This window comes from Musa acuminata, chromosome BXJ1-2, assembly GCF_036884655.1.
Source record: "Musa acuminata AAA Group cultivar baxijiao chromosome BXJ1-2, Cavendish_Baxijiao_AAA, whole genome shotgun sequence".
NCBI lineage: Eukaryota > Viridiplantae > Streptophyta > Magnoliopsida > Zingiberales > Musaceae > Musa > Musa acuminata.
Window position 1 is genome coordinate 19,425,001 of NC_088328.1, and position 27,523 is coordinate 19,452,523.

A 27,523-nucleotide genomic window follows, 5' to 3' on the forward strand; every position below is an offset into this window, starting at 1 on the left:
AACTCAACTTCCTTCTCTAGCGCTTCCATCGCTTGTAACTTCTGTCGTAGTTCTGCGACATCAACCTGTCGGCAATAATATTCCAACCATTAGGTACTTGCAGCCTTTGTAGACTTAACACTCCCGAATGAAATATTATAGTTTACAATGCAGTCACAAAAGAGAGAAGCAATGTATTTCATATGTATGGATTTCAGTTAACAAGTAGAACACATAAAAAAGGAAAAAACAAGACTACAACATCAACTATTTTGCACAGTATATAGTGGAAGAAATGGTTTCCAAAAGGGAAAGAAGAAAAAGAAACTTCCATCTTATGTTTCCTTGAGCTGTAAAAGATAACACTAACATAAATTTTCTTTAATTCAATGGATTACTCAAAACTAATTGCACCTTGTGTCCTAAGTGTCGATGGTACCACAGAAGTAATCTGTCTGCTTGCTGAAGTAGACTCATGCACTCGTGCCTTCTATTACACATCTAGATCCCTTGACATGTAATCCTTCATCAAATACATCAATCACATGGATCTCAATATCAAGTTTGACCCCATGATGCGTACCAAGTATTACTGGTATAACTTCATCTACATGCAAATATCCAATATACTGATGCAGGCCCAAAAAAATCTTAATTTAATACCATGTCCTTGGTTTAAACCAATGTCACAATAGATGAGTCACCTGCACAGCAAACAAGCCCTAGAGCACATCTCTGATTTGTCACCTGCACCATCATAATGACACATACCTACATATTTAAAGATTTGCAATATGTATATTCAAATATGAATACCAAATATTTCTACATGTGCAGTACACACATCTATTGTTGTTTGAGCTAAGATACTCTGTAGGAGTCATTTTTTTTAAACTAATTGCTTCTATTAACGAGGATTGTTCTTGAAAATAGTGATTTAAAAAGCGCTAGGCGCCAAAAGGCACTAAGGTCCCAAAACACTTGAGGCACTCGCTCAAACGAAACAAGACACTCTAAAATATTAAAATATAAAAAATATATAATATAATTAACAAAGGGATAAAATATATCACCAACAATGGAAAGTGGGAAGAGAAGTAACGGTGAGAAGTTGGCAGTAGCAGCGGTGGAGGATTAGTCTAAGATAGTTGTGGCAGTGTTGTGAACGACAATAGCAACAACGGCGGAAGCAGCAGACAACAGTTGCAGCAGAAGCAGCGGGAGAAAGATCGGTGACAAAGGAAGACTCGATCAGCGATAGAGGAAGATTGTGTCAGAGGCAGCAGGAGAAAACGCTACGGTTGGCTCAGGGTCGTGCGAGCGTGAAGGGCAACTTTTGAGGTAAGAAACTGCGTTAGTTGGTTCAATCAAACCAACTAATTACTATTGAACCGAACTAGACTTAAAAGTCTGGTTTGATTACCTTATATGAACCGGGCGCTCGCTCGAAGCGCTCGGTAGCTAGGCTCGGGCAAGCGCCCAAGCAGCGCCTCATTGAAGGGCGCCGCCTGGTCCACACATGAGCTGCTGGGGCCTCGCCTCACCCGAGCGCCTATTTAAATCACTGCTTGAAAATGCCTCCAAATTGTATTGTCATTGCTATGGAAATTTCGAGGAATATTGAAATGCTAATTTCTCATGAACAGTATTTAACTTCTACAACACAAAATGTTCTGGATGACCCAAAAGATAATTGGGACGATTGCACTAAAAGTTTGCCACTTGGGCTATCACATAGGCATCTTTTGCCTGGCTATAGGATTGGTCCATTGCCTAGGCTGTTTCACAACTATGGTTTGAACAAAAAAAATGATGGATGATTGTTCATAGGACTTCATTGCTTGACTATTGCTTCATTGCCTTCATTGCAGTCTGTGCATTTGCCTTGGTGTCATTCTTTGCTATGGCTTTACTTTAACAGGCTGTTGATTCATCCTATTGATCAACAATGCCAACATAACCTTTGTTCGTTGTTCAGCTATTTATTGTATGCATAAATTTATCTAAGGCATAAATTTTCGATCTTATGAACTCATGTTCCCCACCCCCCCCCCCCCACCCGCCCAACCCCCGATCTGCCATATATATTCAAAATAACAATCATCTTATCTCAGCTTCTGTACTCAATAGCAATGCAAAAAATATTATCTTTTTATCATTTTAAACATGGCAATAATGAAATCAAATCAAGGATTTGAAGCAGGTAAGAATTCTTAATAAGCATCTGCTCCAAAATTATGTTTTAGAGATTGGTTTTTAAAGGATTCACTGGTTGCCATCCTAACATAGAAAACAAAGAAAATATACAGCTTATGTACAAAAATCTAGAAAGAAATCATACATTACTAGTCCATATTCCAAAGAATACAAAGAGTCAATTACAAACAAGGAACAAGTAGTAAAAAAAAATCTAGATAAGAAAGAGGATGCAAGTAGGTAAATCTGGTCAACTGAAGTCGTATCTTTAGTTTATCTTTTTTAGGAGCAAGAAATAAATTTTTAAGTGAAGTAACCAAAGCATAGGTAAATATTGAAGATGTTAAAGCAAGGTTTAAGAGTAACGGTGAGAATACAATATCTACATAAAGAAAGAATACTAGAGAAGCTAAACATCATTCTTTTAAATTCATGGAAATTTTCAAGGTGTTTAAACAAAAAAAGGAACTCCTACAAAGGGCTTAGACATTATCTGGATTCTTAAATGCATAAACTATAGTTACTTATTCACTAATCATATGATCCAAGATAGACTCCTAAGATGGAGATAATAATTCCAATCACATTCACTATTCTAAAATTTTCAACGAAGTGAATGCAAGTACAATAACAAGAAATTTAAATCCCTAATCTATTATCATTTACCACAATTGTACATCATGATGGTTTATAGCTTGAAGCAATATATTTGCAAGTTATCATGCAAATACATTGACTAACACCACAAACTGCTGCCTATGCATTTTGAAGATATTACTTCCTCGAAGTTGATAAAATTTAAGATGTGCATGTGCATACCAATTCTAGATGTGATTTACCACTTAGCTCATGCAAGTGTGATAGGTTAAGGCAAAAGTGTGATAGGTTCTGGAACTTACAAAGGAACAAAAGTGGATCAAAACATCCAAACTGATAAGTTATCAGTTAATTCGCATGCATACCTCAAGTTTAAAGCACCTTGACTGTTCAGCAGCAAGCTGACTACGAACGGACTGAAGCTCCTGCATAGTCCAGAAATAATATATAATTTATTTATGCTAATCATTTTATCTTCAGATAAATATCTATTTTGATAAAGAACAGATATGAAGCTTGCCTTTGTGAGTTCAGTGTTTCTAGACTCAGCTTCAGCTAGCTCTTGCTTAATTTGGAGATTCTGCAATTGCTCTTTGTTAAATGTTGATTCTAGTTCTTCTTTCTCTGCCTTCAGGCTTTCCACAATTCTTTCTATTGTTTCTTCATTTCTAATATTCTGAAAAGTTCAAGGGAAGTTAGACGATAACTATGTTGAAAACATCATATAAAAGAGAAATTAATAAAAATCTTATTTCACAATTCTAAATGACTTTCAAAATTTATTATTCACCCAGAAAACAGTTATACATACAATGCTACCAGCCTACCACTATATATGAAAATAATTTAGCTATGCTATAAATTTGATTAAGGAATCCAGCAAGGAATGGAAAACAATTTAGCTATTCTATAAATTTGGCAATTAGTTTCAGTTTTTATGTATAAGCTGATGCTAATCAATTAAAAAGTTCACAGAGAGGAAACTTTTCATGTTACATCCCTACCAGCTCTGAATCACCATTGTCCATCTCAATTTCCTTTATCTTTTTATCTTGAGCTCCTTCAATCTCAGGTTCCATGTCCCTACTTGTATTTGTTGTTGGAAGCACTGCAGCAATGGTGTCTGACACAGGCCCATCTATCATCCTCGACTGCAGATCTGAGATGTGGCTTGGTTTAAGAACATAGACCTAACCAACCAGAAAATTTGCATGAATACAACTCAAGCAGCCAAAACACCAGAATAGACAAAACAAACATAAATTGAAACTTAGGTTTACCTCATTGCTATAACGCCCATTATAACCTCCAAATGACACAAGAAAATCTTCTCCCTTGTAGGTGCTTGTTACCAAGCTTAAACCCTAAAAATGTAACTCTCAACATTAGTAATTTCCTCTTCAGAAACATTCACTACTGTAATCATGTACAACAGGATGCCTTTCTACATTTAAATTTATAAAAAAAAGAAGAAACAGTTCCTCTTCTCAGTCATATGATGCTAACTGACAAATAAAGTGAGCTCACAGTTAATGAGTTCCTATAATCATTTGCATTCGCTGAACATATAATTTTTAGTCAATCATAAGGTGCAACCATTCAGTAAGTAAAGACAGTGAACATATTGTGCAAAACCTTATTCCAGAAAAGCTCATTCATGATTAAACTATTATATATCAGAATTTCCACTGCTATAATAAAATAACAGTATTGTTGCAGTTCCATCAACTAATAAGAGTTATATCAGAGGTCACTGCAATTTATTATTGACTTGTTTAGCAAGTTCATTTTTTTCGCTTTCCTCTTTGGTATGCTTCAATAACCTCAGTGGAGAAATTAAACAGTTGACATCCAATTACAAACATCGAGAGTTGATTAACAGATATAAACATCTCACTAAAATTAGTTCCTACACTATTCCACAAGAGAATAAAAAATTAAACCATACTTTGTCTAATTAATAATAATTTTATTGCATTTCTTATATGACATGATATCCTTCAGTTTGTTTGATCATAATCCAGAAGGTTATCAATTCTAGGAAGTCATAGTAAAATGCAATCAATAAATAAAATTTACATGCTTAGGCGGTTAGGCCATTTTAAACAACAAATTATTGACAATTGATGCTCCAGAATATCTCCATAAAATACATTCACTAAAAATATATAAAATAAAATAAATTTTTATGCATGTTATCAGACATTGTTTACCTTAATCAATACATGCATTTTTTATCTTATCTTTGTTCTCACCCATTATGAAGTATAAGCAAATCTAATTAATCACCAAAGTTACATATGGTCATGATATATACTGTTATAGCATTGCATGGATTGTGTCTGTCATATTTTTGCATTTATCTCATACAGCTATTAGTAACAACAAAGTTAACGTTAAGTTGGAAGCAGTTTTTATTATCATCTAGATATGAATTTCAGAGCCACAAACGTGTAGCATCTATCAACCCTATGAAAACTGACTAGCCAAAAAGATGAGTGTACCTCACTAGCAAGGGGCACACGTCCTTGAACAGTGGTGACAACTGACCAGACTAATGTGGCCATATTCAGAACAAGTGTCTCAGAGATCCCTGGAAAAAGAAGGCATGAGCTCTAAATTTAGAAGAATAGAAAAAAGAAAACCCACAATCTTTCTACTTCAAAAGTGAACATTATTCTATCATTCACTTAAATATACAATCAGTGAAAATCCATTCAATCAAACAACAACATGGTGTTAAGTTGTTAACAGTCATGATTTTTTGCATTCATAATGTAAAATAATGTAATGTATTAAATCCATAATTGTACACAACAGGAAGAAAAACCAAAAAAGAAAATAATGACCAAATTCTAGTCAAATTAATGCTTCAAAGTTCAGTGTTAGAAAGCAAAATTAAATAATGACCAAAATATGCTTATCCGGACCAGAATCAGGATTCCATGTAGACAATTCATTTTAAAGTTCAGTGTTAGAAAGAAAAATTAGATAAACTGACAGAGCTAAATAGGTACATCCAGTTTGATACGATTTATTTGGTCAATGTTGCAAACATTCAGTTTCTCATTAACAAGACCAAACCAACCAAATCACTCATTAGAAAGTAGATTAAATCAGACTGAACAACCTGGCACTCTTTATGATGCTTTCGTCTTTGATATTTTCATACTCAAATAATTATTTAGAATTAGCCTTTCTATTTTCCAAAACCTTTTGACTACCTTATTCATGACTTTAGCTTCATTCACCATATTGCTTTATCTAATTATAACTATGTAGCATGTTGTTTGAAGTTTGAACTGGAGCTTCAGAAAGAAAGTTCATATGCCAACTAGATCGGAAACAAAGTCTTGGATAGAGCAAGCGTGCACAACCTATCACTTCAAGAATGTTCGTTTTAAAAACAAATAAAGGCATGATATAGGAAACAAAATAGAAGTTTTACAAACATACCATTCATATTATTACCACCTCCAGCAATGAACCAGTTTTCCCCCACGGTTACACCAGCATGGCCAGCTCGTGGGCCGGGAGTCACACCCTGCTGCTTTGGTCTTGACCATTCCATCTGCAAAAGGTCAAATTAAAAAATAAATGTTAACAAAGATTTTAACCCATTATCTTTGTGTCATAACATCTAAAAAAAGAAGTTGCTCTTACAGTCTGCAAGTCAAGGACATGAAGATCATTAAAGCATGTGGCATGAGATCCACCACCAAAAATTAAAAGGTACCGATCTGCATGGCAAGCAGCAGCATGGTCCGATCTTGGGGCCGGAGGTGTACCACTAAAACACAATAAAGAGAGAATTAACAGAGAAACATTTAATTGGATTGTTCATAATCACATAATTACGATGGTAATCTAATAGAACAAAATTCACAAGACAGCTTTGTGCTTAAAAGAGATGAACATTGAACAGACCTAATGTTAGCATTAAGAGTTCAAAACTTAGAATGAGAGAACAATATCATGAAATGTGATTGTGTGTATCTTGAAGCATTCCTCCTTTCCAAACTTAAAAACTGGTGAGTTATATGATGAAGTCACATCTAACTAAATGTTTCCTATACCAATGAACTTGTGTAAAGATCTCACGATGTCTGTCAAATGCACGTAAATTACATGTTTCCACACGGAGAAAAACTATTACCACTACCAAGTAATTTAGGTCTACAAATTTCTTACTAATAGTCATTAATCAATGCCTTCACTAGAAGTTACATGTCAGAAGACAAGTCAAAACTATTCTCAGTGAAGCAGAATGCTATATTAAATACAGTCAGCAAGATATGGTGTACTATATGATGAAGGCAATTAATGAAGGTCTTAACAAGCAAAGAATGACCTTCAGATGTTCCCTGCATGCACATCATTTTTATAAAGATTCTGGAAAAGGTTAAGAATCACAAAAGATTTAAGTACATCAATTAGATTCATTAAATATCAATCATAGTGACTTGGTGAGGATCTGGTTCACACATTACAAGAAAAAGAAAATCACACATGATATCCCTAAGGTCTCAAGAGTTAACTAGGAGTATGGTTGGTGTATTGGAGGTCTTCAGAGAGACATAAAGATAGTCATTAATTTAAATACTATCAAGATAGATGCCAGATTAAAAGGCATCTCAATTGATATATAAACAAAGATAAGATTGTCTACTGTAGCTGCCAATAACAGGTATGAACCATGAGTTTGGTACACATTGTGCACACAGTGTCTTTACATCCTGTATACTGATACAACAAACACACTGGCATCCAGGCACTTCAATACATGTATGGAACTTAAAAAGAACCCCACTGATTTCATTAATAGTTGCCCTTTTAACATGATTTACGAATTTTAGTGATAATGAATACATAAGCAACACAATCTCTTATATGTAACTGTATACATAAGGTGAAAGAAGCAACAATACGTCAACTTTGCAGATTACTTGAATACATCAGGAATTAAAAGCAAATGAGAAATACATTCATGAACTTTAAATATATGTCAAAAGAAATTATATATGTATATATGCACAAATAGTTGAAGTAGTACTTCTGTAAAACTAGCTCAAAAGAACTTGCAACTAGTGTTGGAGCTAAGATTATTTTACAAAGGGAAAAGAAACAAGCACTTAATAGGGAAAACAACTTCGGGCAAGTATGCACATAAAAAAAAATTAAAGAAAGACTAAGTTCCAGATGCTCGTAATGCAGGGAATTTAAATATTACAATAGAATTTTGTTGTCTATGTGAACACCAAACAATTAAAATGTCAAAACTACTGCTATATATATATTGTACACCAACGAAATCATAGCATGACACAAAGGTGCATGTCTTTTGTGGTGCCTTGCTAGTGGAAATTGATGTAACATGCATCATGCTAGTTCAAGGCATTGATGAGCATGCATCCATCTTTTACCTAGCAGAGTCACAGGCCTTAACTTGAACCTGGTACAAGCTGACGCAAGCACAACATGGTTCAACATTCAAAGTTCATACATGATTAAACATGCTAGGCACATAAAACATTCTTATAAACAATTGAATTTCCTATTCAAAATGAATTACAACCCTTATTTGTTACAGTCATAAATTAAAGATAATGATGAAACACTGATGACTTTGATTAGTAGTTGCCAGCAATGATGAATATATTAAGTATATATATATGAGAATGAAAATAGTCGGATTTCATGTTCATGCAAGTTTTCTACTTTTTTCTTTTGTTTTAACATGCATACAAAAATGAAGAGTTAACTCTGGAAAGGCCATGAGATCAAGTTAAGGAGGAAAAGGAAGGTAAAGTTGGAAGTCTTTTCACCCATTAAATGTATGCTTTTAGCTGATTCATGTAGAACACTTTATTAAGTACACTTTTGTAATCTTATCATATTTGTGCAAAGATCTTTCACTTCTGCGTATTTTCATGTCAGATCCAAGAATAGCATGTCTTGTTCTAACTTCTAACTACTCCTGAAAGATCAGAAATATCCACCTATCGGATTCTACTGAGGGTAGATAATTATCTAACCAAAAGTTATTTGCAGATGAAGGCATTCTGATTTGCACTGTACTTATCAAAATGCCCAAACTGAGCATGCCATTGTCTCCATTAAAGACCTTGTAGACATAAAGTACATTAAAATGATGAAGATAGGTCCAGAATGAAAAGCCAATAGCTCATTTTCCCCCTCACAACTTCTAGCTAGGTTTATCTGATGACCATTCACCAATCACACCCACGTAGAATTAAGTAATTGTCAGGTTCTTTAAATGATATATTTTTAAGGTGTATAAAATGTGGCCTACTGGGAACTTGAATTTATTTTACCAATGTGTCAAAAAAGAAACTGAATTATTAATAAAAGAAAAGTAACTCTTACATGGCATCAATATCATCCCAGGTCATAGTTTCCAAGTCAAGAATGTGCAAGTCATTTAGAAGAGATCTCTTAGCATCTTCGCCTCCAAATATAACCAAAGTGTTCCCAACAAGGGTGACCGATTGGCCTCCTCGAGAAATCTACAAGAGAAAGAAGATTAAAAATGAAATGTAGGCAATGATAGCTAGGTTTCAAAAAAACTGGATGTTTAAATTAGAAAAACCAAATAATCCTAACAATAATTAATTCCTTAACCTGTCCAATCCTATTTTATCAAAATCTTATTTCGCATCCATAACATAATGAAAAAAAATGTAACAAACTAATCATCAGATGCTTGCAAGGCAAGTTTTACCACAATTAGAAAAATAGTAATTGAAAGAAAAAGGCCAATGGTAATATATTCCATGGCAAACAGTTGCTCCTTCCTCAAACTATAAGTTATTTAAAGTTTCAGTTTTTGTAAACATAAAAGTTCAAAATTTCAAAACAAATCGACTTCAAGAAGATTAGAACACAAACAAGCTTCATGAGATCTAATGGTCTAGAATATATGCTGAACACAGATCGAATAAAACTTACCGGTGGTTTCCCATATGTCTTTAAGTTCGACCAGAGACAAGTTTGAGGATCAAATTCCTTCACTGGCATAATGGTAACTAAATTGTCATTCTGAGTGGAAAAAAAATTGAGAAGTTGGTAGGGAAGTCCGTGTAAGCAAAATGACTTGAACCTGTAATTGTCTCAGATGGATCCTTGGTGTGCCCTCCGATAGATAAAATTTTGTCACCCCAAGGAATCTGCAATGATTAACAAGCGACCATGAAAATTCCTATTACATAGTCCCTCAACGATTTAGCTATTAGCCATTAACAACTGTAGTTCTTGCAGCGGAGCAATATGTTACCAAGGAATGGCCAGCAGAGGGCGCAACTGAACCAGTGGTTGAGGAATCCAAGGACCCTGCAAGTGCCTTAGCTTCTATTCTTGACCATGTCAAGCTTTTCAAATCCAGAACCTTCGGTAAATAAATATAGACATAGCCATTAAATTCAGACTTAATTAGTAAACATAAGTGAAAATCAGGACAGGTTAGAACAGTTCTACTAATTAAAATAAAACACTTCCAGAAGAAGAAATACAAAAGTAACTAGGAGCTGATCAAACGCAATTGTGCCTACTTGTTTCATCATTATCAACATACCTGGACATCACTAAGGTAACGACCATTGTGATTTCCACCAAAGATATACATTTTTTCTTGTAGAACAGCTGCTCCATGCTGCAAATAGATGTCAGACACAATTTGGTTGTCAATGGAATAAGAATAATTTCACTGCTTCAATATAAAATTAATCAAAGAATAGAGAGAACACCGCATAACGAGGCTTAGGGCGTTGTCCAGATACTGATGGAGCAACCCATTGATCATATATACTGACTAAGCCAAGACCCTCCATTACAACATCCTTGTCCTGTGTCTCCAACAGAAGTCCATTTTCTGTTGAAATAGTTTTTGTCTCAGGTAAGGAGTCTCCATTTTCCGATGCTGACACAGTAGCTGGCTCAACTTTTGGTTTCTAAGAAGGTAAATTAACAGGATAAGAACGGATGATGATAATTCATATACAAGTCAAAGAAAACATTTATTCTCAAACATAATTAGATCAAAATAGTTATTTAAATTATCCTTACTAGGCAAGGACACAAAGATATATGTCTATATTGGTGAAGATAGCACTTGTATGATATTAGAGCTTGAAATTAAACAAGCTAGATCAACAGGAAGACTAAACTACCAAATCATGATTGTGGACTCAGATTCCATAGTATTGCATTTAAAGCCATAGAACAATGCACCGTCACAAAAAGAAACATAAAGTATTTACTATTTACCTATTCATCCTTGAGATCCCATTCTGTGGCAAGTGCAAATGAGCCGTGATGGTGTTTGTTCGGTCGTCAAATTTTTTGCATCCAATTCAACCGTAGTTTGGCCAATCTTGCACCCAATTCCAAATATTTCTTTCTTCACTGTTCCAAAGCCTTTCTTCAAGCCCTTAATCATTTTAAGCTGATTACTTCATCATTTTTTTCTTATTGTTCCAAAACATTGGATATTTGAGACATCTTGATAGGATATATTATCTCCATTCGACTAATTTATGGAATCTGACCTTGCTAACAATTCATTATGTCTATCGATATGTATAATACATGAGATTTGCATCTTCCAAATATTGTCAGTTAGACTTTGACAAGTTTTGGACTTACTACCAAGTGAAAGGGCTACACAACATCTGAATATATCAAAAACTACTAAGCCTTACCATAAACCTCTTTCATGATTAAGCTTACTTCAAGGCTTCTCAAAGGCTGAATAATCAAGTTCACAAAAAGGAGAGCCAAATAGTTGCATTCTCAATTCAAAGTAGCAAGAATCCTTGGGTGACTGGGATAAACTCTGGAGCGTGTGCTTTTTCATTTTAGGGGATTCAGGACAAAGCGTTTGTTACAACCAGCATAAGTGATAAATGAACTACAGACAAGGAGCTCAAAGCAGTGAAAAAGAAATGGAAAAAAATAATAAATCCCTAATTAGAACAAAGGTTTCATTATCATAGGTACTTGAATCAATCATCCAATGCAAGAGTATCACATGATCCAAGTGGAGTTCAAACAGTGGATGTAAATAGTCTAAAAATACTAAACAATAACAAACAGATGTCTTAATATAAAACAAAATAGCATTCGAAAGATATAATATGCCAGACTCGAAACCTATCAACTTTTTGCACTTCTGTCAACAAGATATTTTTACCTTTCTTTTACTGTTTATGTCAATGAACACTCATGATATGAGCAACAAATGTGCTACACATAATAAATGATCCTTAAGTAGTTGTTAATCACTTGACCGAAATGCATGATTGACTTATAACTTTTAGCAAACAAGAAATAATTCCTAATATACTTACGAGCATTTCAACATCTACAACAGATTCTGCTGCTAGTTCAGGAACCCTTGAATACCAAGCAGGATCCTCTTCCTAATAGAGAAAAAAAATTATTATCAACATACCTTTGTATGACAACTGCAATACTAAGCATACACATACCTCCAAAATTTTCACGAACAGACGCATTGCTTCGGTTGAAGCCATGTTTCCAAGTCCATGCCAACTGATAGCAGAGAAGTTATTAGTCTTAGATATTCAACATAAACAAAAAGTAATGTATAGATCATTCAATTATATCATTGGAAGATTATAATTCAGAGGTAGTAGTACAAGAGTAACCTGACATGCTACTTCTCATACAAAGATGAAGGAATTGATCAAGAAAAAAAAAAGGTGAAAGGAGTTACCTAGTGAGTTTGAGATATATAGAAAGAATAAAAAAGGTACATATCTTGCACCTAAGAATACAACAAGCAGTGATATCCTACCTATATGGAGTTGGAAATATTGATTTTTTCCTACATTTCGACACAATTTAGGGCAATATCACTTGTCAAGCTAAAAGCAATTCCAGCTCTTTTTATTACTTTAGTATTTTTTTCTTGGGTCTCTCTATACCTCCTCAATCAATTCACCTCATCCAACAAGGACATCTATGTCTTCTTTGGAGATATTCATATCATTTTAAATAGTTTCGCCTCACCTTATCTTTTGTTAGATTCACACCTAATTATTCCTAAACATGAACATTTCCTATCAATATTCTCACCTCAGCAACAGTAACCTTTTGTACCTATTATTATCTAACTGATCAACATTCTAAACCATAAAGCACTGCTTATTCCTTGCAACTGCTTTATAAAACTTTCCTTTAGCTAACAGGGAGATGATGATCACGGAGCACGTTGAGCCCCTTTTAGTTTAGTTATCATGTTTAGCTAAGGGTCATTAGCAGGAGCCTTGGTTTACTGGGTACACCCCTTTTTTCTTGTTTAACTCTATAAATAGTATCTTCATAATCTTCCATTCCTGCTCAATTAAAGTCCAAAGTACTAAAACTCTTTTGCACAGGATCATTTAGCCCATCTAAACTATACTTTTAAAGTTTCTCTCTTCAATGCTGAAATTACACCATATATTCACTTTTGCCCCACATTGTCTAAAACATCTAGTTTCTATCATTTGTCTTAGTTACTCAAGTATAGAATCAATCAAACAAATACAAATAACATATAACATACATCATGGAAATTTATACAAAATATGTTTAGTAAGCTCATTTATAACTAAATTGAAAACCTATGGACTTAAACTAAATTCTTGATACACAATTATGGTTATAGAAAACTTGATACATCGAAGTCCTAACACTAGTGACAAACTCCATTGTACACATCTCTTATAACATCAAAACTAGAGGGTATTGGGTGGTAGGCTTACTACCCAAGACACAAAAAAGCTACCTTGAATCAATCAATGAATGATATCCTCTTTTCTAATTTTTCAAAGCTTTCGGCAGCTGCCTTCTTTTATTCTTTGGTTTCCTCCCATTCTCCTCTCTCTCTCTCTCTCTCTCTCTCTCTCTCTCTCTCTCTCAATACCGCTCTCCTCTCCTTTGTTTCTTCCTCCTCCCTACCGCCTGGCTGTAGCCACTCCGTTGCATTGTTGCCTTCTCCTCCCTACTGGTACTCCTCATCATTTCACTTTCTTCTTCTCCTCCCTCTCCTCCTCCTCTCTTCTCCTTCTCTGCTGCTCCTCTCTTTTTCCCCTCTTTCTATATGATCCTTATGACTGGTAGGTACACTGATGTACCCTGTGTTGGTACGTTGGTGTGTACTGGACTCAAACTAGTCAAGCCAGTGACCAGTACTTCAAATCTTGCTTAGAGCAAAAGCATCTGTCTTTGATACTGGAGTAGTTTTTCATCATGAAAATGGATTAGAACAGCAATCTCCAATGCAGAATTGGAGAATAAGGATTTAGCCACGCCAGATGCTAACATAAGATAGTAAATAAATAACAAAAAAGATGTTTAACAGGTACGTTTAATGTCACATCTAGTAGCAGGAAATTGTAATATTTTCTTTTCATCAAAATTTAGCAAGCAAATACCCTGCAGATCATGCTCTAAGAAAGTATAACAACTTTGACCTATCAACATATTGTAATAACAAAAAAATCCTATAACACCAACCTCGTCCATTTGCTGTGCTCCACAGGATTCCATGCTCTCGGTTTTGGATCAGTGCAAGGTCCAACGGTTGCCTGCAGCCAGGAAACAAATTCCAAAAGAACTAGGAGGTTAACGATTCAAAGATCTGGTTTGGAAAACTCTTTGTCACGTAGGTCTAACAATTCCCTGACACAGATCCAAAGAAATTTGACGGATCGAACAGATTTTGACTCCCAACGGCAGATCTTCCACGATCAGGATTAGCACAAAGAACATGTCGAACGGACGAAACAGGGGAGCAGATCCGAGCCCTCCCAACCGAAGGAAGACCAAGAAACCCACCGCAATCAACGAAGAAGAATGGACCGACTAGAAATTCCAGAAAAGAGAAGGGCAATCGCGGGCCTGAGACATATCGAGGGAAGAAAGACCGAAGAACCCACGAAAGAAGTTATGCAGATCGACGAGAGGTTCAAGAAACGAAGGAAGGAGCCGTGGATCTCACCTGCTGGTACAGGCCATAGAGCAAGAGGGCGACGTCATTCTGGAACCTAGAGGCGCCCGCCGCTGACGATTGGGGAGATCCGCCGAACCCGGCGTAGGCGGCGGCGGCGTAGAACCTATCGGGGTAAGCAAGGCCGGCCGAAGCCATTCGTCCTCCCCAAAAGGAAAACGCGAGCTTAATTCAAGAAGCGAAAGAAGAGGCGACCGAGGGCGGGGTGGGAGTCTTTATAGAGAAGCCAAGGGCGGAGTCACGCTCTCTATTTCTTAGCGAGGAGTGGGAGAGAGGTCGTCTCGATCTAAAGTCAATTTGCTTGCTTGCCTTCGGTACGATGCTTGGATCGTCTTCACTATGAACTGCGGTAATTTACTCGCTCGGACAAGGGCGAGTAATATAACGTTGGGGAGCGTTACCCCGTGCCGTGACGCCGTTATCGTAATTTCCGTCTGACGGTACGTCATAAGCCGTTATATTTGATCTGTTTACCGTTCAGCCTTGAGCCGGGTGACGTCGGGTCTACACGGACGAACATTGAACCGTAGTTACTCACAAAGGTTTTAACTGTTAATCCAAACCAAGTCCACTGGTGGTCAAATTTACTCAAACCCAAATATCGAATTTGACTCACCAATTTGGTATGGAATATCAAATCTTGTTCCGTAATAACGAAATAACATTACAACAGCAGTAGCCCGTCCGTTGACCATATACCCAAATACATCCATCAAGGCTCACATAAGACTACCGACAGCAAAAAGAGATTGGCTCATACGGCATCCATGGTTCAGTGACCCATGTTAGGTGGTGGCTGTGGAGGTCGAGGAGCTTGACCTTGCATCTGCTGCCCAGGAAAACCTTGCAGAGGAGGGGGAGGGGGAGGGGGAAGTCGAGGGGCTTGAAGACCGGGCGTGAAGTTAGCCATTGCGCTGCCACCGATAGGGGGCGGTATCGGCCCGGGAGGGCCATTTGCCACTGGTGGTGGAGGGGGAGGTTGTGATCCCACCATTGCAGATGGTGGAGGCCTTGGAGGATTCATGACTGGAGCAGGAGGGGCGGCAGGTGGAGGTGCTTGGAGCGGTGGCAGTGGTGGCGCTTGAGGTGGAGGTGGCAATGGCCGCGGAGGAACACCCGGAGGTGCAGTACCATTGGCAACAGGAGCAGGTTGTGGTTTATTGGCTTCTGGTGGCTTGATCTTGAAGTATAGTTGCAGCTGTTGAACGAATCAAGATGTTGGACATTATCTTCAGTTGATTACTCAAACAAATGGACAAAAATCAAGCACAAAGGATATCAGATTGTTAATCTAACCGTAAACATTTTTAGGTCTGGATCCCAATGGGAGAAGAATTTTGGTGTTGATTTATCAATTTCTGTGCTTGGGACCTGATAAGGAACAAATAAGCACACAAAATAAATCTGGTGAGGAACAAATAAACACAAAAGAAAAATGTTGTTGAACATAGAGAGAAATGTGCTGGAGAAGAAACCTTGAAGGCAATGATCTCATATGGTTCAGCTGCAAGTAGTAGATACTGGTATCGCTTATCACATGCTTCAATCCTCTGTCAATGACAAACTGATGAGCCTAAATCACGCTTGCTAAAAGAAGTGAATATAATTGAAATGAAAAGAGAAAAAAAAACATCAAGGAAAAACAAAATGATAGGCATAAATATTTAGCAACCATATAGTGTAAGCAAACATCTGCTTCTACTGATATTGGGTAGCACTTGCCTGCTCAAAGGATGACATAAACCTGTGCCTTGGCTTACTGTTATCTTCAATTTCAGGATACTCGATCTGCAGAAAATTCAGAACAAAAGCTTCAAATCAAGAGATTAAAAGAAACCACCAATGTAGATAATTATAAGCAAAAGGAGCATGGTGTTTTAGGTGATATATTTGATGTTTGCTTTTATTATTATTCAAGATCAACAATCTATTGTTTAGACACTTGCATTTACTATAATCAAAGCTTTCAATTTCGAATAATACCGCCCAACATGAGTGGTACGTACCGGTCCATCAGCAGACCGGTACACGGATCACCCGTTACCGGGCGGTATATATATATATAAGGCGACGTCGCGTTGCCTCAGCAACGTCGCCTTTCCCTTCTCCCACACGGGGCGAGGCGACGTCGCCTTTTATAAAAATATTTTTATATAAAAAAAATCTTTTATATATATATATATATATATATATATATATATATATATATATATATATATATATATATATATATATATATATATATATATATATGGCTACGTCGCCTTGTTTTTCTGTGACGTCGCCCCGTGGGGAGAAGAGAGAGGAGTGACGTTGCCAAATATTTATTTTATTATATATATATATACACCAAACGATATACCGCTCGGTATACAGTACCGTACCATACCGAACGAACGTCGAAACTCCGATACGGTACGATATTTTAATCCTTTTTACAACATGTTATCATTTGATATATGGTATGCTTTAGGATATCTATTATAATTTTACTCTAACTAAACTACACTAATTAATATCTTCTCCAATGAAATTCACCTGCACAAAAAATACATAAATTATTTTATTAAAGTTGCATAATGATTAGATATAAAATGTATTGCCTATGCTCATTGACTGGATGAAATTGTAGCAGCTTACAATAACAGAAAAAATTGAGATGCTCTTGGACATGCCATGGTGAGCTATTAAGTTCATCAATGAGAAGGATTAAATAAGTTCATACATTTGGTAGCTCTGAAAGAGTAGATCAAAGATGATCTCATCCAAAACACTGGTGAATGATAATAATGTGTCCTCAGGAATATCAAAAGGTGTTTCCCTCATAAAGCTAAATGATTGGAAAGCATGATACAAGTGACGCCAGTGGTGGAACTGAAGTTTCGATGTAGTAAAAAAGAAGAATATACTGTTAAAAGATTGTAATAAATATTGTACTCTTTACACTGCCTGTATCACCGAAATTGGTGCACAAACATCCATGCCCGTCCTACACACCAACAAGACCAGTACCAGTCTGATCCTATTGTGCTGTGTCTTCGCACATGATTGAGCATGAGTTGCATCATCATAGGTCAGAATAGCACCTTATTCTACCACCCTAGGGTCAACATTTAGTCAACACAAAATCAATTAGTAATCCAAAATGATAGGGCTGCCAAAGCATCATGGAGAAACCCTGATATAGAACAGGGAAGTAGAGAAAAAGAGGGGAAGAGAAAGAAAGAGAAGTGTGAGATAAGAGAGTAAGAGACTAGAGAAGATGCAATTCTTTTCATTCAAATCAGAAAAAATGCTTGATCCAACGACAAGCTCCACTATATATAGGGGTTTAGGAGCCTTGACACAATTGATGAAGATAATGATTCCCAAAAATAATCTCCTAAGGAATTAGTATGTCTTTTAGAAATCTAAAATGTGACTTCTAAGATCCCTAAATAGTAAATGAGTGCACTTAATACAAAAGGAGTCCCTAGAAAAACCAAAAAAATATTTTATTTAATTTTCAACACAACTCTTAGAATTTCTATGCCAACTAATTGATAATTTTTTGTTGATTTCTTTACGTAGAATAAACTTTTGTAAAATCCTTTGTAAAGCTAAATGGTTCTCCATCATTCTCCTCCGATAGAAAAGAACTCGACCCCGAAAAGTGATCTGCAAGGTACTGGTCCAATAAGTCTGGTGCAAGTCATAAAGTTCCTCAAAAGTAATCGAAGTGGCATCGAAAAGTGTTAATGCTGGTAGCAGACGTAACAAGGCGATCATCAAGAATGGTCTCTACGCCATCGCTATGTTGTGGGAGAATCGGTACTTTAAGAGGATTGCCACTTACAAGAACACCGATAGACAAAGGAAACTCAAAAGTACCATGATATGGAATTAAATCCTCCACTTTGAAAACTAAACTAATATTTAAGTTGGAAGGCAAATCAAGCACATATGCATTAGCTCCCAATTTTTGGATAATGGGGAAAGGGCAAATGACTCAGGCATATAACTTTTTGTATGAGTTTTTAAGGAATCTCTCAGGGTGAACGTGAACCAAGACATAATCATCAACTAAAGACTCTTGACTTCTACGATGTGCATTGGTAACAAGTTTGTAACTTTCATTATTTAAGATAATTTTATATTAAATCTCAGCATGCAAATCATAAATATGTTAAGCGAAGGAGTGGGTTGGTTCTGAGGCACGATAGTTAAGTGAAAGAGGTGTAAGGTCAATAAGGGTGTGAGGCGTATAACCGAGGACAATTTAAAATGGGCTTTTTCCAGTGGAGTAATTGACTGAGTTATTGTATGCAAATTCTGTAGTGGATAAGGTTAGTCCCAGTTTCCATATTTCTCCCCAATTAAGCATCTAAGAAGATTTCCCAAGGAACAATTAACAAACTCAGTTTAACCATCAGTCTGGGGGTGAAAGGCTGAAGAGAACTTCAATGTTGTGCCAAACAGTTTCCACAAAGTTTTTCAAAAGAAGCTAACAAATTTTACATCCCTATCAAACACCGTTGTTAAATGCAAGCCACGTAATTTAGCCAATTCTTGAAAAAAAATAATTTAGCAATGTGTGAGGCATCGTTTGTCTTGTTACATCGGATGGGTTGTTTTTTAAAATTGATCAATAATAATCAAAATAGAGTAATGGCCACCGGCTATTTTGAGAAGTCCAAGGACAAAATCTACACTCACATCTTGCCATGGTGAATGCGGAATAAGTAATGGGGTATACAGGCCAGTATTGTATTTATGAGTTTCAGCAATTTGACAAGTGTGACACTATGACACCACTCGAGCAACATCTCGCTTTAAGGAAGGTTAGTAAAATCTATCCTCAATTAATGCAATGGTCTTGTCTCAGCCTAGGTGACCTGCTAATCCACCCACACGTATTTTCCAAACAAGTCTCAAAGAGAGGATTGGGAAACACACAATCTAGTAGATCGAAAACGGTAACTATCCTAGAGAATGAAGTTCATATGCTCACGATGGTTTCCATCGTTCACTTCCCGATATATGTCATTAAAGTCTGGACATTTAGTATACTCTTCTTTTAATTGCTAGAATCCTACGACCTTGAGACTCATGGTAGATAGGATTGTAGAAATTCTACTAAGGACATCAGCAGCTTTGTTTTGAGTGCCAGAACAATGCTTAATTATAAGAGTATTCGTTGGGAAACTCAACCCACTTGACATGTCGAGCATTTAACTTCTTTTAGACATTTAAGCACATTAGGATCTGGTGGTCAAACAACAAGACAAACTTTTGTGGCAAAAAGTAATATTATCAATACCTAAGATATGGCATAATCGTGTAGAATTCTTTGTCGTAGGTAGAATAATATCGTTTTGTATCATTGAGATTGAGTTTCTTACTGAAAAAGGCAATAGGTTAACCCTCTTGACTAAGAATTCCTCCTATGCCTATACTAGAGGCATCACAAGCGACCTCAAAGGGTTTAGTAAAGTCAAGGTGCCTAAGAAAAGGAGTTGTGGTCATTTTCATTTTGATGTCAGCAAAGGCTTGGTAGCAGCCAGAGTTCCAGAAAACTCACCTTTCTTTAGGCAATCAATGATAGGTAACATGATAGAACTAAACCCTCTAATGGATCTCTTATAAAAAAAGACTAATCCATGGAAACTATGAACCTCGGAAAGGGTTTTAGGCTCAGGCCATTATATAATGACAATTATTTTTTCTAGATCAATAGCAACACCTTGGGCAGAAATAATGAAGCCTAAGAATAGGGCATGGATTTGTATGAACGAAAACTTCCATACTGACAAAGAGCTTAGCAACTAGAATGGTAGTAAGAACCTGTCGAAAATGTTCTAAATTATTCTCTTTGGTCTTACTAAAGATCAAGATGCCATCAAAGTAGACTACAATAAATTTGCCTCTGTAGGGTTGTAAAACTTGGTTCATGAAGCACATGAAAGTGCTTGGGGCATTAGATAGACCAAAGGGCATGACTCGCCATTCATCTAGGCCATGTTGTTTTTCATTCGTCACCAAGTCTAATGCGAATTTGATGGTATCCATTTCTTAGGTCAATTTTCGAAAACCAACTAGACCTAGTAAGAAGGCCAATGGCATGTTGAATTTCCTATAAGGGTGACAGCACACTAGGTAATTCCGAGGGTATGACATCTGAAAATTCATCTAAGGACTTAACCTCAAGAGTTAGGTCAGGAATAGTGTAAGGGCTAGGAATTTCTCTAGCAACAATGGTCACATAAAATTTGTTATCTGGGCTCTCTATTTTAAAAGATTTAGGAGGTCAATGGCATATGGAATTTCCTATAAGAGTGGCAGCACACTAGGAAATTCCGAGGGTATGACATCTGAAAATTCATCTAAGGACTTAACCTCAAGAGTTAGGTCAAGAATAGTGTAAGAGCTAGGAATTTCTCTAGCACCAATGGTCACACAAAATTTGTTATCTGAGCTCTCTATTTTAAAAGATTTAGGATCCATTAAGTGGAGTTCCTTGATAGTTGAGGCTTATAGAGGAGACTTGGGAGTTCCTAATTTGTCCTTTTATGACGGTTTTGTTGTCACACGATGATGTTTTTGCCTTTGTATGGAAAGACAGGTGTTTTCTCTTCCATGATAGTTAACATTAAGGTTATACAACCAAGGCCGACCTAAAAAAACATGGGCAACATCCATTGATAGGACATCGCAAAAAATCTCATCTTGGAAATCGCCCATTTTGATTGGTCCTAGACATCTCTCGATCACGGGTAGAGTGATTTTGTTAACCTAGGCTACTTTAAAGGGGTCAAATGTGACTCTACCTTAAGATTTAGTCTCTTGATAGCAAATTGAGACTATGTTCATGGTGCTACCCCCATCAACAACCAATTTGTAAGTTCTTTCCCCACTTTGGATAAAATTATGGAAGATACTTGTCCTCTTCCATTCGTTAGAATCACTAGTAGCAGAGAGAATAATACAAATAACATTAATATGGACATCTTTAATTTGTAGTTCATTTTCATCACCTAAGTAGGCTTTAAATTCAACTACTTGATCAACTTCTTCGATTTGATCCTCTGATTCTTGTTTTAAGGTGGGTACGTCGAGGACAATAAGAGGCAATGTGACCTCTATCATGGCAATAATGACATTGGATTAAAGACAAACTAGTTTGAGAATCAGTGGTTGAATGAGTTGGACAATTCATGGTTGGGCCAAGATTGTTGCTAGTAGTGAGGATTTTTCACTTTGATAGGGCCACTACTTGAGGTAGATTAGGTAATAATTCTATTCAAGGATTTTAATTTCGAATAATATTGTTCGTACCGGGTGGTACATACCGGTTCATCAGCAGGCCGGTACGCGGACCGCCTGTTACGAGATGATACCGTCGATTGGGGTTGTTTCCGCCCCGTTACCATCCTAAATCGGTCGTCACCACCCTCTACCGAGTGGTATTAACCAATGGAGAAGAAAGAAGAGAACCTGGAGATCCGACGCCACTCTCCCTCCTCGTTTGAGGCGACGAGGCCTTGGCGTCGTCGGCGACTTCTCCTAATCTGTGCGGGGAGAAGAATCCTCGGCGACATCGCGGGGAGAAGAAACCGAGCTTCGTCGAGACGGCGTTTCTTCTCCCCATGCAAGCAAAAGAAAAGAGGTGACGTTCCTCGTCGCCCTTTTTTGTGCGAGGAGAAGGAAACGGTTTCTTCTCCCCACCTTCTCCTCGCGCGGGCAAAAAGGCAAAAAAGAGGCGACGTCGCCTCATTTTTCTGCCCGCGTAGGGAGAAGAAACCGCGCCAAAAAGGGCGACAAGGCATTCGCCCCGTACTGTGTGTGTGTGTGTGTGTGTGTACCGAGCAATATACCGAAATGTACCACTAGGTATACAATACCGTGCCGTACTGAGCGAATCTCGAAACTCTGGTACAGTACGAAATTTTAATCCTTTGTTCTATTGTCAAGAGACGAAGAAGATGCTTGACAAATTAGATAAAATTTGATGTACTTCTCAATCTCAAAGGCTCAACGAGAAGCTTCCTCCATGGTGCTGGGGAAACCAAGGAAACTTTCCATTAGATGTAAACCTCAACCAATTAACAAATCTTCAAACAGTGATGATTTGATCCTCTTCTATTTCACACTTAGGTAAAAGTTTTTCAAATTGGGCAAAATACTTTGTCACACTAGAATTCAACTGTTTAAGGTTTAACAATTGTTCAACCAATTGGATTCGAAAATAAGTTGATAAATATTTTTCCTTAAGTTTTTGTTTCATGACTTCCCATTGAGTAATGGGAGGCTCTCGACGGTGTTTGAGACTACATTGAACATGTTGTCAATATTTCCTAGCGGATCCTACCAGTTTCAGTTTTGCAAATCGTACACATTCAATATCAATCATTCCATACCACTCAAAGTAGTCTTCCATGCTATCTAACCAGTCAGCAAATTGGGCCAATCCGACAAATCTACTTTAACTCTTCTAGATATTTCCCCTAGATTGTCAACAAACCGAACTTGTTGGCCCATTACTCGGGTTTGTGGATTTTTAGCAAGTTCTAGGAATTTATCGTTAAGATCAAAGGTTTAGTCATCAGGAATTATTAGAGCATGATTATGAACAGGTGCCCTATAGGTGGACCTAGGATTTGTTCAAACCGGGGCTTAGAGAGTAGGTAAAATTTAAAACTTTCTTGATTTGAGGCTATGAATTGTAGAGAATGGACATGTTGTCTAACCAACTCATCAAGCTCCTCATTCATGGGTTGTTTTTCAAGATGTTGGAGAGCTCTTAAGACTTGGATCATTTTGTCACATAATTGTTCAACATTATGTCATAATTTGCTAGCTCGGTACCAAGGGTGTCCACCTCACTCTGTTGGTTTAAGGATTCATCAGGATTGATTTGGTCTTCACCTCGCCGACTCATGATTCTAATGCTATCGACAAATTACCTTTTGGTAATGAGGTTGTTAATTGTTGCAATGCATAAGCTACAAATGCAATATCTCAAATGGTTCTCTTTTTTTTCACTTTTTGTTTTATTTTTTTAATAACTTTTAAAGGTTCAAATTTTAGTGGCACTGTAGTTATAGCAAAAGGGAAGAGAGAGGGTGATAAATAGAAAAAAAGAAATGAGGGAGAAACGATGACAATCATGATCCAATGAAATATACAATCTTTCTTTCTGACAAAAAAATATTATTAAAGTTTTTAAAAATTTACCCGATACTAAGAACTATGTGGTCAACCAATTCCATAGGAACAATTGCTCCAAAGTCCAACTCCACAAGCAAAAAGGTTGACATTGGAGGTGCAAAGATCCTTGAGTGTTGATCGAAGTTTTTGCTACTAGTTGGAACCCAATAAGGTACAGGGCAGGTTTCTCGATGGGCTCTAATACCAAACTGATGTAGAACAAGAAAGTAGAGAGAGAAGAAGAGCAAAAAACGAGAAGTGTGAGATAAGAGAGAAAAGTAAGAGACTCGAGAAGATGCAATTTTTTTCATTCAAATCTGAAAAATGCTTGATCCATTGATAAGCTCCATTATTTTTAGAGGTTTACGAGCCTTAGTACAATTAATGAAAATAATGGTTCCCAAGAATAATCTCCTAAGGAATTAGTACGCCTTTTAGAAATCCAAAATGTGACTTCTAGGTTATCTAAATAATAAATTAGTGCATTTAATACAAGAGTGCACTTAATACAAAAGGAGTCCCTAGAAAGACCAAAAGACCTTTTTTTAATTTTCAACATGACTCGTAGAATTTCTAGGCTAATTAATTGATGACTTTTTGTTGATTTCTTTGCCTAAAATAAAATTTTCAGAAATCCTTTGTAAAGCTAGATGGTTCTCCATCAAAAACCCCACAGCTATTATCCATTTAATAATTAATGTTTTTCATGTTTACAGTGTTAAGTATACACATGAAGAGATATTCTCAACCTAAATCAAGCTTATGTTCTGAACCAAATATTTAAGCTCTCACGCCAAACCAAACTTAGAAATAATTAGAATCCAGCATACAACAATCTTTGAATTACAAAATCATAATAATAGTAGATGAGAACCTGAAACAGTAGAGATCGCTGCTTTGTCTCTGGATCAAATTGCTTTGTTACCCTGTATCCAGGCCTCCCAATCTTAACTGTATATAGAGCACACTATCACAACCAAATACCAGTAACGAAATTTATATAGGCCTAGTAACTACAAGACTAATTCCTCAGTACTTCCTCAAAGATAGATACACCTCAAAAGTAGATACAACTAATGCATGACTGTAAATTGTCCAAATGAAAATAACAATCTGCAAAAATACAAATTACTTAAGGAAAAAAGAACATGAAAGGGTACATAAATATTACTACTTTATACCTAAATAGTTGCCAGAAATGAACTAAGTGTGCATTAAATGCAGTTCATGAAGAGACAACTTGTACAATTCACAAAATCTACTGTCAATTAAAATTTACTCAGATAGTGTCAATAACAACTAACCAAAGACACCAAAATAAACCCTACAAAAAATACTTGACTTATTACAAGTAACATTCATGTTCATATTGAGACGTGACACTCAAAATTCTAGATTCACACAAACCTTTCTGTTTAATCAACTGCAGTAGCGTGAAGCATTTGAAGAGATGCCTCTAAAGCATCATGTCCTATCCAATGTGTTTGGATATTGCACAGAGGACCTTAGTTGTGATGAATGAATGGTGGCAAGCATTGTGCCCAAGTATACTTCTTAAAAATCATAAGTTTATATAAAGAATTTCATATCGAACAGTCAGATAAAAAAGCAAGTTCGCAGCCTAAAGATTGTGTTCCATCCTAAAATAAAGACTGCTTGAGGTCATCGTTAAAAATTGAACATCAGGATCTGAACCTACAAAAAAAAGAGCAAACAAGGGACCCTGGCAGGCATGTTTTCATTTTTCTCCTCAAATTGTGCATTATCATAAACAAAGAAAAAGGAATAATGTAATTTAGTTGAACAAACTTACATTCTATGCATCTGCAGGTCACAGACATCAACCTCTGGAACCAAAAAGTCTAACAAGAACAAAAAGAATCGAGTATTTTACAATGCCACCTAAACTACACACCAACAACAAAATATAAGCATGATCATTAGCACATTTATCTCAAACGAGTCAGATTAGCCTCTCTAACCTATAATAGCTAAAAACACCAAACAGGGCCCGCTCATTAGCCAATGACATATTTCTAAACAATCGATCAAATTTTTAAACTCCACAGTTCTTGATTTTGAGTCCATTTCATGTCCTCTTTCATGATCCCACAGACTCCTCTCACGCTTCCCTTTTTCTTCGTTGTTTACGTTGAATTGATCTGTATAATGCTTATTCTTCATAAATATGTAATGCCCAGTTCTTTACCATTTTACACATCAGTACTCTACAAGTGGCTTTCTCTAATAAACGGCAAGCATGTTCTTATAGACCATCATTTTGACGGTAGCTGATAAATCGAAAAAAAGAAATAAGGTAATAAAAGATGTTGATGATATATAATATGACTATAGTTAAGTCTTAGAAACTCTGACATCAATCAAATCAAAGTTATGTAGGGGCAGGAAATATTGTGTCCAAAAATCTCCTTGACCAAGTGATTAATTCAAGGAGCCAGTATAAATGCAAGAACTATTGAGCATTCTAACCACTTTAGCCATGTATACGGACAAAACCCTTGTAGGTTTTTATCACCAAATTTACAAGTCATTAATAATAGACCACAGCTTTCCAGTTGGTTATTGAACAACAATACCACAGAGAGGCAAATGACAGATTGAAAAAGAGTAACGGGAACACATGATCTGACTGTGAGAGCGGTGGGAATTACCAGACTTGCGGAGTGAGACCTTGCGCTTGTGCGGCTGAGGCTGAGCGGGCGCATCCTTGGCCTCGCGGGCGGCTCTCTTGGCGAGGTTGGTCTGATGGCGCTTCCCCTGGGTGTGGGCCAAGTAATTCCCCTCGTTGTTGTGAAGCGTCAGGCACAACTTGCACTCATAGCTGCAGGAAAACCGAGTCAGCGATTACCTCAAAGAAGAAAACAGCAAGAAGAGATCGCTCCACTTTTTCGGAGACGTTTAGGGTTCAGTGGTATTGCCTTCCGAGATGGTTTCGCATGAAGTAAGGGTCCTTGGCGAGGTCGATGGTCTCGAGGGCGAGCCGCCGGAGTCGTTCCCGGCGGTCGATCGCCTCATTCTGGGCGGAGGCGGCACCGCCGCTGCCGGGCTTCGATCCCCACTCCCGATCCATGACGCGATACCTCCCGGTACGGAGTATACGAATAAGCGGCGTTGAATAGCCTGCTTAACATTCCGGATCCGGATCCGGATCCTTGCTATGAACCCGACCCGGTTAAAATGATGGGCCGTTTTCGTCTAATATCCCTCAAGCTGACGTATGGGTCGCAAACATACGGCGAAGAAGCCTACGAATTATACTGAATCAAATGGTACCAAATCGATTCATTAATAGTTTGATTTGGAAGATTATAAATGATTCAACTATTATTCGGTTTGCTTCCTATTACCTTAAGCTCTTAATCAATTCAAATCGTTTAATCAAATCAATCAAAAGGTTTAATTTGATCCAATCTTAATATCATAATTTCATAAATGATATAGGCTTAATTTCATAGAATCAAGAGTTTGGTACAGTTCAATCAAACCAAACCATACGGGGATTCATTTAAA

At 36.9% G+C, this 27,523-nt stretch overlaps 2 protein-coding genes across 2 annotated transcripts in view; both read right to left on the minus strand.

Moving 5' to 3' along the window:
• Positions 1–15,139, minus strand: part of LOC103970034 (acyl-CoA-binding domain-containing protein 6) — a 15,490-nt gene extending 351 nt beyond the window's left edge. The window contains exons 1-18 of the mRNA XM_009383664.3: positions 14,798–15,139; positions 14,314–14,384; positions 12,279–12,342; positions 12,138–12,209; positions 10,536–10,739; positions 10,364–10,441; positions 10,067–10,177; positions 9,893–9,959; positions 9,742–9,803; positions 9,160–9,299; positions 6,436–6,562; positions 6,229–6,343; positions 5,277–5,365; positions 4,053–4,136; positions 3,777–3,962; positions 3,293–3,448; positions 3,138–3,197; positions 1–65 (exon numbers count right to left, since the gene is read on the minus strand). The exon at positions 1–65 is cut by the window's left edge and continues 351 nt beyond it. Of these exons, the coding sequence (XP_009381939.1) occupies positions 1–65; positions 3,138–3,197; positions 3,293–3,448; positions 3,777–3,962; positions 4,053–4,136; positions 5,277–5,365; positions 6,229–6,343; positions 6,436–6,562; positions 9,160–9,299; positions 9,742–9,803; positions 9,893–9,959; positions 10,067–10,177; positions 10,364–10,441; positions 10,536–10,739; positions 12,138–12,209; positions 12,279–12,342; positions 14,314–14,384; positions 14,798–14,944 (1,898 nt within the window). The 5' untranslated portion in view covers positions 14,945–15,139. The remainder of the gene's footprint in view (positions 66–3,137; positions 3,198–3,292; positions 3,449–3,776; positions 3,963–4,052; positions 4,137–5,276; positions 5,366–6,228; positions 6,344–6,435; positions 6,563–9,159; positions 9,300–9,741; positions 9,804–9,892; positions 9,960–10,066; positions 10,178–10,363; positions 10,442–10,535; positions 10,740–12,137; positions 12,210–12,278; positions 12,343–14,313; positions 14,385–14,797) is intronic.
• Positions 15,140–15,425: 286 nt separating this feature from the next.
• LOC135597027 (uncharacterized) lies at positions 15,426–27,117 on the minus strand. The gene is made up of 7 exons (XM_065089417.1): positions 26,932–27,117; positions 26,665–26,834; positions 24,867–24,943; positions 16,529–16,594; positions 16,282–16,356; positions 16,103–16,177; positions 15,426–16,004 (listed from the first exon to the last, which is right to left on the minus strand). Exons 1-7 carry the CDS (start codon positions 27,081–27,083, stop codon positions 15,579–15,581), a joined length of 1,041 nt encoding a protein of 346 aa, XP_064945489.1. The 5' UTR covers positions 27,084–27,117; the 3' UTR covers positions 15,426–15,578.
• Between the last annotated feature and the right edge of the window lie 406 nt (positions 27,118–27,523).

Excerpts from the sequence above, each read along its gene's own strand:
- LOC135597027 (XM_065089417.1), bottom strand. The coding sequence starts at position 27,083 with ATGGATCGGGAGTGGGGATCGAAGCCCGGCAGCGGCGGTGCCGCCTCC. Across the intron at positions 16,357-16,528 it reads TTATGTCATCCTTTGAGCAG|AGGATTGAAGCATGTGATAA; the intron begins GCAAGTGCTACC and ends TGTCATTGACAG. Across the intron at positions 16,178-16,281 it reads ATGAGATCATTGCCTTCAAG|GTCCCAAGCACAGAAATTGA; the intron begins GTTTCTTCTCCA and ends GTTCCTTATCAG.